The sequence below is a fragment of the Balaenoptera physalus genome (assembly GCF_965194825.1).
Source record: "Balaenoptera physalus genome assembly, chromosome: 5".
NCBI classification, from domain to species: Eukaryota; Metazoa; Chordata; class Mammalia; order Artiodactyla; family Balaenopteridae; genus Balaenoptera; species Balaenoptera physalus.
In genome coordinates, this window is record NC_138884.1 from 131,649,594 (window position 1) to 131,662,051 (window position 12,458).

Sequence of the window (12,458 nt, forward strand, 5' to 3'; positions counted from 1 at the left end):
GACAAAAATTAAGAAAATTTGTTGTTAGCATAACTTCTTTAGAAGGAATTCCAAAGGAAGTCCTTGAGGCTTGGAAGAAATTATACCAGATGATACAGGAAGGAATAAAGAATACTATAAGCAGTAATTATGTGGGTAGATATAAAAGATGTGTGTATTTTTTCTCTTATTTTCTTTAAAAAACCAAAGTTGTTTAAAATTATTTTAGCACTGTATTACTGAATTTTATATTGTATGTAAGTGGAGTATAAATGGCAATAATAAAGGACAGAGAAAGAAATGGATCAATATTGGAACAAAGTTGCTGTATATTGGCAGGATTAAGTCAGTATGAATCTGAAGCAGACTATGGTAAGAGAAAGAGGCATATTGTAATTCCTAAAGTGACCATGAAGAGAATAGCTGGAAAAGTACAGCTAAAACATCAACAGAGGAATTACAATGGTGTACTAAAAATGCATTTTTAAAAGGACTAGAAGGCAGTAAAGAAGCAGAGAAATGAAGGACACAGGACTTGGGAAATAAAGTGAAATGGCAGACATAAATCCACTATATCAATAATTACATTAAATTTGAATATTCTAAATGCTCCAGAAAAAAAACAGAGATTTTTCAGATTGGGCTAAAAAGCGAGATTCAACTGTATACTGTCTGTAAGAGGCACGTTAAATTCAAAGACACAAACAGATTGAAAGTAAAAGGATGAAAAAAAAAGACATACCAGGCAAACAATAGCAGTAAGAGAGCTGGAGTGTTTATATTAATATCAAACAAGTACACTTCAAGATGAGCAGTATTACTAGAGACAAAGGGTAACGTGTTATAGTGGTAAAAGGTTAATACATTAGGAACATACAACAATTATATAAGTATATGGGTATAACAGCAGAACCCAAAAATACATAAGCAAAAAATGACAGCATTTAAAGGTGAAATGGACAATCTACAATTATAGTTGGAGGTTTTAATGTTCCTCTCTCAGTAACTGATAGTTCAACTAGACAGAAAATCAGTAAGAATATAGAAGGCTTGAATAACACTACAAACCAACCAGACTAAACACTATACACAACAGCAGAATATACATTCTTTTCAAATACACATGGGGCATTCTCCACTATAGGCCATATAGGCCATAAAGCAAGTCTCAATAAGTTTAAAAGGATTAAAATCATACAAAGTATGTTCTAACTACTATGGAATTAAATTAGAAATCAACAACAGAATGAAATCTAGAAATAATTATACATTTGGAAATTAAACAACTTATAATCCACTAGTCAAAGAAGAAATTACAAGGGAAATTAAGAAATATCTCAAACTGAATGAAAATGAAAATACAACATATTAAAATTTAGAGAATACAATCAAAGAAATGCTTAGAAATGCATAGCTTTAAATGCTTATATTAGAAAGGAAGAGAACCATAAAATCAGTTATTTAACCTTCCACCTCAAGAAGTTAGAAGAGCAAATTAAAAAAAAAAAGAGAGAAGAAATAATATGGGATGGGTTGGAAATTAATGAGATAAAAGGAAAATCAGTAGAAAAATCAATGAAATCAAAAGTTGGTTCATTGAAAAAAATGAACAAAAAAAATGATACTTTAGCTAGACTAAAGAACTAAGAAATAACTGAGAAATAAGAGACAACGCAAGTGACCAAAATCTTGATGAAAGAGGAGTCATCACTGAAGACCCCAAAGAGCTAAAATAATTATAAGGAAATACTATAAACAGCCTTTTGTCAACAAATTAGACAAGTTAGATGAAATGGATGCATTCCTAGAAAGACAAATTACAAAACTTGACTAAACAGAACATCTGAATTGAACTAAAGTAAAAAAAAATTGAATTATTAATTAAAATTCTTTACTTAAAGAAAAGCACCAGTGCAGTTATGGCTTCGCTGGTGAATTCTACCAAACATAACAGCAAAAATTAACATAAATCCTACAAAAACTGTTTAATAAAATAAAGGAGGAGAGAATGCTTCCCAACTCATTTTATGAGGCCAGTATAATAACCCTGATACCAAAAGTGGGCAGAAACATCCAGGAAGTGAAAACTACAAATCAGTATCTCTTAGGAACATAAATGCAAAAATTCTTCGTAAGATATTTACAAACCAAATCCAGCAACATATAAAACGGATTATACACCATGACCAAGGAGGTTTATTCCAGGATGCAAGGGTGATTTAACATCAGAAAATCATTTGATGTATTATGTGAATATATTCAAGTTCAAAACCCACATACTTATCTCAGTAGATGTACATAATGCATTTGACAAAATCCAACACCTATTCACAATAAAAACACTGAACAAATAAGAAATAGAAGTGAACTTCCTCAACCAGATAGAGGGCATCAATGAAAAACTACAGTTACCTGACAATGCTGAAAGGCTGAATACTGTTTCCCCTTCCCCCAAGGATTGCTCTCACCACTTCTAGACAGCATGATCTATACGTCCTAGGTAGAGGAGCGAGGCAAGAAAAAGGAATAAAAGGCATCCAGACTGGAAAGGAAGTAGAAAAACTGTCCTTATTTCTAAATGATCTTGTATGTAAAATATCCTGTGGAATCTACCAAAAACAACTATATCATGTGAATTTAGCACACAGTATAAGAACAATATAGAAAAATAAATTGTATATTTATATACTAGGACTGAACACTCCAGAATTAAACTTGAGAAAAAAATTTCATCCACAGGAGCATAAAAATAAACTTAGGAATAAATTTAACAAAAGAAGGTAAGACCTGTACACCAAAAATGATGAAACATTGCTGAGAGAAATTTAAAAAGACCTAAGTAAGTGGAGAGATGTACCATTTCATAGGTTGGAAAACTCAGTATTTTTAGAATGTCACTTCTCTCCTAAATAATCTATGGATTCAGTGCAAGTTCTATCAAAATCCCAGTAAGCTTTTGTGTAGAAATTGACAAGCTGATTCTAAAATTGTTACATAAAATCCAAAGAACATAGAAGAACCAAAACAATTTTTTAAAAGAACAAAATTGGTAGAGTTACCCTACCTAGTTTCAACAACTTACCATAAAGCCACAGTAATCAAGACAATGTATTGATGTAATGATAGACATATAGATCAGTGGAACAAAATGAGACCAGAAATATGCCCACACACTTAGGAGCAATTGATTTTGTACAGAGGTACAAAGTAATTTAATGGGAGAAAGAACAATCTTTTCAACAAATGGTGCTGGAACAGTTGGGTATCTGTGGGCAAGCCAAAAAATTAACTTAGACTTATATCAGTCTTACAAAAACTTCAAAATGGATCATAGAACTAAAAGAAGTAAAAACTATAAAAACTTCCAAAGAAAATGTGAGGAAACATTTGTCTTCCTAGGTTAGGCAAATTTTTCTTAGATATGACACCAAAAGCACAATACATAAAAAAAAATTGATGGACTCCAGAATTTAAAACTTGGATTAAGAAAATGAAGATACAAGCCACAGAATGGAAGAAAATACTTGCAAATGATACCCTTGAAAAAGGTCTTAGATCTAGACTAGATAAAGAACTCTTATAACTCATTATTAAGTGGGCAAACAACCCAGTTTTTCAAAGTGGCAAATAATATATACAAATGGCTAATACACATATAAAAGATACTCAGCCTGATTACTCATTAGGAAGATGCAAAATCAAACCACAGTGAGATACCACTGCACACCTACTAAAATCCAAAAGACTGACTACACCGGGTGTTTTTGTGGAGAAACTAGAAACCTGTTGCACTGCTGACGGGAATGTTAAAATGGTATAAAGCACTTTGGAAAACAGTTTGGCAGTTTGTTATGGAGACAAACATATACTTACCATGTGATCCAGCACTTCCATTGGTATCTATCCAGGAGAAACAAAAACTTATATCCACACAAGCCTCTACATAAATGTTCACAGCATCATTATTTATAGTAGCCAAACCTGGAAACAGTTCAAATGTTCATCAGCTGGTGAATGCATAAACAATGTGGTATATCCATATGATGTAATACTAATCAACAATAAAGAGGAACAAACTGATACATCAAACAACATGAATGAATCTGAAAATGGTATGCTAACCGAAGGAAATCTGACACAAAAGAGTACATGCTGTGTTAATCACTTTTAATGAAATTTCTTGAAAAAGCAAAACTAGAGACAGAAAGTAGATTCTTGATTGCCTAGGACTGGGGCTGGAAATATAGAGCACAATGGAACTTTTTGCAGGTGATGGAATTGTTTTACAACTGGACAGTGATGGTTGCACACATATATAAATTTAGTAAAAAAAAATCAAACTGAATACTTACTAGTGGGTGAATTTATGGTATACATATATTACCTAAGTATAGCTGTTTTTTTTAAAGTATGTTCATTTAAAAATAATGAAAGGAAATAAACCAAAATATTAATGATGGTTATCTATAGTTTGGGGATTACAGGTGATTTTTATTTACTTCTGTTTTCTCTATTTTTCAAGTTTTCTGTAATGAGTATGATTACTCTTCTAATTAAAAATTAAAGAAGAAAACTTGTCTTTTAGGAGTGTTGGGAAGGAAAATTTTTAGTTTCAAAAACAATACTGAGGAAAATGGGAAATCAAAAAGATTTTTCTTAATTTTTAAAATGTCAAACTAAAGAAAGAAGATTAGGGCTACTTACTTTTCATAAGCCTAATTCTGCCTATATTCTATAATTCAATATTTTTTTCTTTCTGTAGCATATGTCTGGATCCTATCAAGAAGCTAAAACTTTGTTGAAATCCTACCTACAGCAGCATGGCTATGGCTCCTGGATTGTGAAATCTCCCTGTATAGAGCAATTTAGTATGTGAATTAAGCAATCCATTGTCATGTTAAAAATCTTTTTTTTTTTCGTGTGTTTTGACTACTAAATTGTTTTTTTAAATACTGGTGGTTTTCGGCTTTTAAAATCAGAGTCATGCAACAGCAGTGTTCAGAGATTGCTGAAATTTTGTAAATATTCATGTCAATTTACGTTGAAACATTAGGGTTTTAAATGTTTTTTAGTTTTTGAAAAAATAATTACCTGCTTCATTATTTAGCTATTTTGTATTTATTTTTATAGACATTATAAAGCCATTACCCTTTTGTAATTTAAAAGAATATTCATTTTCTTTTAAGTTTTTGCTTTAAAGTTATTTGTTCAGCAAAGATATTCAGCATTGTGTCCTGATATCTCACTCAAGTTTTTTTCTTAATTAAAAATTGGAATTCAAGAATATAAATAATAATTCTTACTCATTTGTTGATTAAATCAACAGACATTTGAATGTCTAATATTTGCCAATAACCATAGTAAGAAACAGTAACTAAAACATCATTTCTCATGTCAGAGAAGCTCTTGAATGCAAACTGAACATGTAAATGCAGAAAAATATTAATCATGTTAGGGAATAATTTGATACATTAGTTATTCTGATTAATAGAGGATTATCGTAAATGCTTTAAGATTGCCTATTTTCAGGTATTCTGTAAGATCCATCCAAATGTTATTCTTTATAATTTAGATTGGTTGGGATTTCTAATAATAGATCAATAAAAGATTATTTAGCTTTATATTTGTATTTGTTTATACAGTTAGATGAAAGAAAAAGTTTAGTTACTCTTGGGTTAGGATATATATCTTTATTGAAGTTGGGAGTTTGTGCCATACTTTAGCCTCTTCGATCTCTTCCTTAGTTTAAATCACAGATGAATTAAACATTGGCTCTCAGACTTTGTTCCTCTTAGCTTGGATCTTTATTAAATTAGTAAGTCTCACTCCAGCTCCAACCCATATGAACTATTATAATCTCTGATAAGGTTAATGTAGGGTTTTTGTGTTTTTGGATTTGTTTTATGTCTGTTCTAAAAGTATGGTAGAGTTTAGTTGATGAACATTGAAGTCATTCTGGAAAGACATACTTACATGTCTTTAAGTAGACTAGATTTTATACTTATCAGTAGGTTGAACCATGTGAAATTGCCATTTTTATGGGGGGGGAAGTAGGTCAAAAATGGTCAAATATGGGCAGTTTCATGTGGTTCAACATAAATATAGTATTATTAATAAGTTCCATTTCCATCAATTAGATGATATCTAGTGCTTATTTCTCTAAATTGGTATTTCCTTCTAAAATCATTTTAGTCTCTTATCTGGGTTGATTCCATCTACAGCTAATTTCCAGCCTTTATTTCTATTACTTTACCTCTCTTTGATAGTAAATTGCCTCTAAAAATACAACACCTTTCATCTTCTCTTGGCTCTTCACATTTGTGGGTATTTTGCTTTTGACTGACACAAAATAAGGAAGAGCACCAAGTGGTTAATATTTGCCTCTGAAAGCTTTGCCTAACTAGTGAAAGGTCATATGTTAGACAATTTATTTCCTCAAGAAATTTTTAATTTTAAGGGTAAGGTAAAACAAATATACCCAGCTGTTTTATAGACAGAATCTAGTAAGTGCCACTTATTTATTCAACAAGTGGTCACTGAGTGTCTCTGTGTATGTATTATGTCAACTTACATATGGTGTTGTGATTTAGAGAAAGATTATATTCTAGAGAGGGATAAGCTATATAAAGGGTAAAGGAGATGGCATTTAGTAGAAGGCAGTCATTTAGCAGAAGGGGCAGGATATAGATGTGAAACCCAACATTGGCTGTTATGACTCTTGACAATTGTAAATTATTTAATTTCTTTTAGCTCAGTTTTTTATCTTTGCAAGGATGAAATTGGTACTTGTGGTTGTTATTCTTTGTTCAGGGTTGGAAGCTTAATAGAAAGGACTTAAGGCTGCCCTTCATCAAAAGTGGAAATGCTTATTATCTCTTCTATATATAATGTATTGGGGTTGTACAAAATATTTTGCTTTAAGAAAAGCAAACTTTTTAATATAAATCATATGTAATATTTAATTTATAAGCATGCTGAACACAATATTTGTAAGCATGATAAATACGTTATTTGTGGCAGATATTTTTCAAAGATTTTTATAAGAAAGGTAGATAATTATGAAATACTTTTATGTAGAAGGATTAGGGGTAAGCTATTTTTCAATACAGGAAAAACATTTTCTTCAAAGTTCCATTTATTTTTAAAGTTCTGTTGGGAAAAGCAAACTTCTAAATTTAGACTTCTAAAACCTCTACTTCTAAAGTGTTCAAAAACCCATGAAACTAGTTTAAAGTCCTCTTTTGGCTCCAAGGTTCTGTTATGTTACCTGAAGCAAGCACTGAAAGATGGGTAAAATTTAGAAGGTTGAAATGAGAGAGAGAATGCATTCCACTTAGAAATTATGAAGCAAAGATTAGAGGGGAAATGTTACAGTGTTTGAGGCCCGTATAGAACACTGGATGGAAGATTTGAGAAATGAGTCTAGCAGATGTTCTCAGTTTGGTAGGCAGAAGGGAGTCCTTGAAAGATTTTGTGTAGGGAAGTGACCTACAGTAAAACAGCATTTCACAACATTTTCTTTGTTTACTTATGGAAAATTTCAGACATACAGAAGTAGAGAGAGTAGTACCCATCACACCTGTATTATTAAATCATGGCATGATTATTAAAACAATCTTGTTTCATATATACCTCCCCAAAGTAGATTATGTTAGAGCAAATATCAGACATGTTATTTCATCTGGAAATACTTTGATATGTATCTGTAAAATATGAGGGCTCTTTAATACACACACACACACACACACACACACACACACACACACACACACCCCTGTGTGTGTATAACCACAATTCAATTAGTATACCATAAGAATTAATAGTAATTCTCTCATCTCATAAATGTTGTATATATTGTTGGAATCAAGATCAAAATTACATCCATGTATTGAAATTCGAATTTTTGTTAAGTATCTCGTAATCTGTAGATGCCCTCTCATTTTTTTCTTTTAATTTAGATCTTGAAAAAACTGGGTTCTTTGTTTGCAAAGTTTCCCGCAGTCTCATTTTGCTGCTGTTATTGGTTATTGCTGTTATTTCTTTTGCTCTCTCGTGATTTGATGACTATCTTTAGTGTTACATTTGAATTCCTTTTTCTTTTCTTGCATGTGTATCTATTACAGATTTTTGGTTTGTGATTATCATGCAGTTTTTATATAACAATCTATATATATACATGATGGTTTTAAGTTGCTAGTGTCTTTTTTTTTAACATCTTTATTGGAGTATAATTGCTTTACAATGGTGTGTTAGTTTCTGCTTTATAACAAAGTTAAGTTGCTGGTCTCTTAATTTCAAATGCATATTAATAACTCTGCATTTGTTCTCACCTCCCATCACGATTACTGCCTTTTATATCATATTTTACATCTAATTGTTTTGTGTATCCATTAACTGCTTATTGTGGATATAGATGATTTTACTACTTCTGTCTTTTAACCTGTCTACTAGCTTTGTGTATGGATCATTTCTTACGTTTACTGTATGTTTGCCTTAACTGATGAGCTTTTTCATTTCTTAATGTTCCTGTTTCCAGTTGTGACCTTTTCTTTTTCACTTAAAGAAGTTCCTTTAACAATTTTGGTAAAGCTGGTTTGGTGGTACTGAATTCTTTTACCTTTTTCTTATCTGTAAAACTTCTGATCTGTCCATCATATCTGAGTGAGAGCCTTGCCAGGTAGAGTATTCTTGATTGTAGGTTCTTTCCTTTTATGACTTAAAATATATTGTGCCACTCCCTTCTAGCTTGCAGAGTTTCCGCTAAAAAGTCAACTGATAGCCTTATCGGAGTTCCCTTATATGTTATTTGTTGCTTTTCCCTTGCTGCTTTTAATATTCTCTCTTTACCTTTAATTTTTGCCATTTTAATTACAGTGTGTCTTGGTGTCTTCCTCTTTGGGTTAATCCTGTGTGGGATTCTCTGTGCTTTATGGACTTGGATGTCTGTTTCCTTTCCCAGATTAGCGAAGTTTTTAGCTATTATGTCTTTAAGTATATTCTCGGCTTCGTTCCCTCTCTTCTTCTTTTGGGACCCCCTATAATGCAAATATTAGTGTGCTTGATGTTGTCCCAGAGGTCTCTTAAGCTGTCCTTATTTTCAGTGTTTTTTCTTTTTTCTATTCAGTATCAATGATTTTTAACTACTCTGTCTTCTAGCTGACTGATCCATTCCTCTGTATCATTTAGTCTTCTGATGTATTTTTCATTTCAGTTGCTGTATTTTTCTTCTCTTTTTGGTGGTTCTTTATATTTTCTAACTCTTTTTTAAAAACTTCGAACTTCTTGCTCTATGCATCCATTCTTCTCCCAAGTTGTTTGATCATCTTTACGATCCCTACCCTCAACTCTTCTTTGGGTAGGTTGCCTAACTCCACTTCACTTAGTTCTTCTTCTGGGGTTTTATCTTGTTCCTTCATCTGGGACATGGTCCTCTGTCACCTCAGTTTGCCTAAGTTGCTATTTGTATTTTTATGTATCTGGTAGATTAGTTATGTTTCCTGACTTTAGAGAAGTTCCCTTTGTATGAGGCGTCCTATGCATCCCAGCAACACACTCCCCTCTCATCATCTGAACTATATTTCTAGGGGTTCCCTTTATGAGGGCTACAGAGTCCTTCCGTTGTGAAGGGCCTGACTAGTGGGCAGTCTTTTAGGCTTTGTTGGTCCCCAGTTGGTTGCCAGGTCTTGCCTTGTGCACAGGCTGCTGGCTGCTGGTTGGTGGGGCTGGGTCACAAGGAGGTGGCTGACTGCAGAGCCGCAGGGAACCTCAGGACTAGTGCTGCCTTACTGGTGGGCAGAGGCAGGGTCCAGAAGACTCTGAGGCTGTTGCCTGCCCACTAGTGGGTGAAACAAGGTCCTCGGGTTAGAGCCGGACTACTGGCAGGCAGAGCCAGGACCTGGAGTCTGGTTGCAGGACCTAGGGGTCCCAGTGCTGGTGTCAGATGGCTGGTGGGGGAGACTGGTTCCTGACACAGTTTGGTAAGGGGTCTGGGGGTGTCCTGAAGCTTGTGCTGGACTACTAGTGGGTAAGGCTGTTGCCCAGCTGGTCCCAGGACAGGGTCTGGCCTGCTGATGGCAGGCTGGGTCCACAGGCTGTAGGATTGTGGTTTTCTTACCTGGTAGGTGAGGCTAATCCAGAGGCTAGAGCAGACTTCCTGGGGGCATGGCCAGGGCCCAGGGGATTCTGGGGCTGGTGCTTGCCCACTGGTAGGTGGAGCTGGGTCCTGGGCCCTCTGGTGTGCAGGGCTGTGACCAGAGGCAGCTGTGGGCTCAGTGGGTCTTAAGGCAGCCTATATGCTGAGGGGTAGGGTGTGTCCCTGCCCACTTAACTGCTTGGCCTAGAGCATTCCAGCACTGGCACCTACCAGCTGTTGGGCCAGGGCAGGGCTGGGTCCTGGAGCTAATAAGCTAGAGGGATGATTCCACAGTGGCACCCGCCAGCACCAGTGTCACTTGGTAGGAGGAGCTCCCAAGCATGGCTGCTGCTAGCATCTGTGTCCCCAGGGTGAGCCATACTTGCCTCCTGCATCTCCAGGAGACTCTCCAAGAGCAGCAGGTAGGTCTGACCCAGGCTCCTATCAGATTACTGCTTTTGTCCTGGAGTGTGTGAGATTTTGTGTGTGCTCTTTAAGTGAGATCTCCATTTTCCCCAGTCCTCTGGGACTCCCGAAATTAAGTCCCACTGCCTTTCAAAGCCAAATACTTTGGGGGCTCATCTTCCTGGTGCAGGACTCCTGGGTTGGGGTGTTTGACGTGGGGCTTGGACCTCTCACTCCTGTGGGAGAACCTCTGCCACTGTGGTTGCCCACCCAGGCATGTGACCTGACTATATCGTGAATCTGCCCCTCCTACCCATCCTGTTGTGGTTCCTTCTTTACATCTTAAGTTGTAGAAGATCTTTTCTGGTAGGTTCCAGTCTTTTTCATTGATGATTGTTGTGTAAATAGTTGTGATTTGGGGGTGCTTGTGAAAGGAGTTGAGCCCAGGCCTGGAGACAACTGAAGCCTGGACAGTCAACTGTGTCCTTAGGCAGCCTGTTATTTACCCCCATGTCCAGTAATGCCAGTTTCTTATCTGTGCCATGGTTTGAAAAAGGTTAGAAAGCAGTATTCTAAACTTTTTAATGAAAAATGTGATGGTGTTGATCATGTATTACATCATTGCCTATTGAGGTAGAATAGCCGTTTAATTATATCTGTTATAGGAACTTACAATTTTTTAGTTGAGAGGTATATTTAGATAATAATATTTCATTTTGCACATGAGGTAGTGACATGACTGAGCATTATTTTAAGGAAGCCTTAGATGAAACTTGTGAAAAATAATTTAAGGATAATATGTACATGAAATAGGTACAGATACTTTAAAAATATTGTTGCAGAGTGGATATGAGTGTTGTCAAGCTTCATAATAACAGTTAATGAAGGATCACTGTGACTTTCAAATGCAAGTTTATTTTCTTTGAGAATGAGCTGAAATTGATGGTTCCTAGATAAAGATAACTTTTCTTTGATGTGAGAAAGGAGAAAGAATATTGTTAAGTAAACAGGAAGCATGCGAATTTCCTCTGTAGAAATCTTTTGATCCTGGTACATACTATAAATTAAGTTGATTTAAAATACAACTTTCTACTCTGTCACTTCTTGTGTTATAATAGATGTCAAAAGTATTTTTGTTTAGTGTAATAGTTTTAGTAGTATCAAAGGAGCATCCTGACTACCAAAACAGTATTTGTTCCTGGAAATAACATACATGTTTCTGTTGTTAAAAAATTCTGCTGAGCCTGAATTCCCTTTCTTTGTGATATTTTAAATCTGGATTATTTTCTTAGAAGCTATAGTTTTTATTGTTACATGATGGTAGAGGTTAAAAAGGTATACTACTCCTGGAAGATTGGTATTACCATTTAAAATCTTTAAATGAATTATTTTGAGAGTTGTAGTTTAAATTGTTCTACATATATTAATATGTTATGTTTGTTAAGAGTTTTGATCTTGATCGTCCAAGCAGTGTTTTTTTATTTTTAATAGCTCCCAGTAGTTGAGGGTGTGCCAAGACCAGCTCGTGTCCCAAAGGGGAAGAATTCAGCATCTAGAATCTAGGTTGATTGGAAGCGAGACCCTCAGGCAGCAGCTGTTAAAGTATACAAATATATATAGTTCTATGGGACCACAAGCCTAAGCCCCACTGGTCCCCCTGAGCCAGACAATCTGGAGGTATCCCCTGGGCAGCATTCACAAAAATCAGGGCTTCAGACAAGTGTATAAGCTCCTTTCTGGGAGGTACCGTTGAACGGTGGCAAGGCAGAGGAAGAGTGCAAAGATGATTTTTCCCAGCCTGTGTTCCCTGAGAGCACCTTCATATCCTCTAGATGTGTGCCAAACTTGAAGCCTGCCCCTAAGGCCAAAGGTCCACGACTAGCAAGTCCCTCTTTCACAGTAAGTCTGGGCGTGTATTTCAGTCTGCTATCTGTGTAGTGCC

The 12,458-nt window shown here is 35.2% G+C and overlaps 1 protein-coding gene across 1 annotated transcript in view; it reads left to right on the plus strand.

Annotated features, from left to right (window-relative positions):
• The window catches only part of ADAD1 (adenosine deaminase domain containing 1), a 48,737-nt gene extending 42,899 nt beyond the window's left edge, over nucleotides 1-5,838 (plus strand). The window contains exon 11 of the mRNA XM_082463102.1: nucleotides 4,742-5,838. Coding sequence (XP_082319228.1) covers nucleotides 4,742-4,855 — 114 coding nt within the window. The 3' untranslated portion in view covers nucleotides 4,856-5,838. The remainder of the gene's footprint in view (nucleotides 1-4,741) is intronic.
• Nucleotides 5,839-12,458: the final 6,620 nt, after the last annotated feature.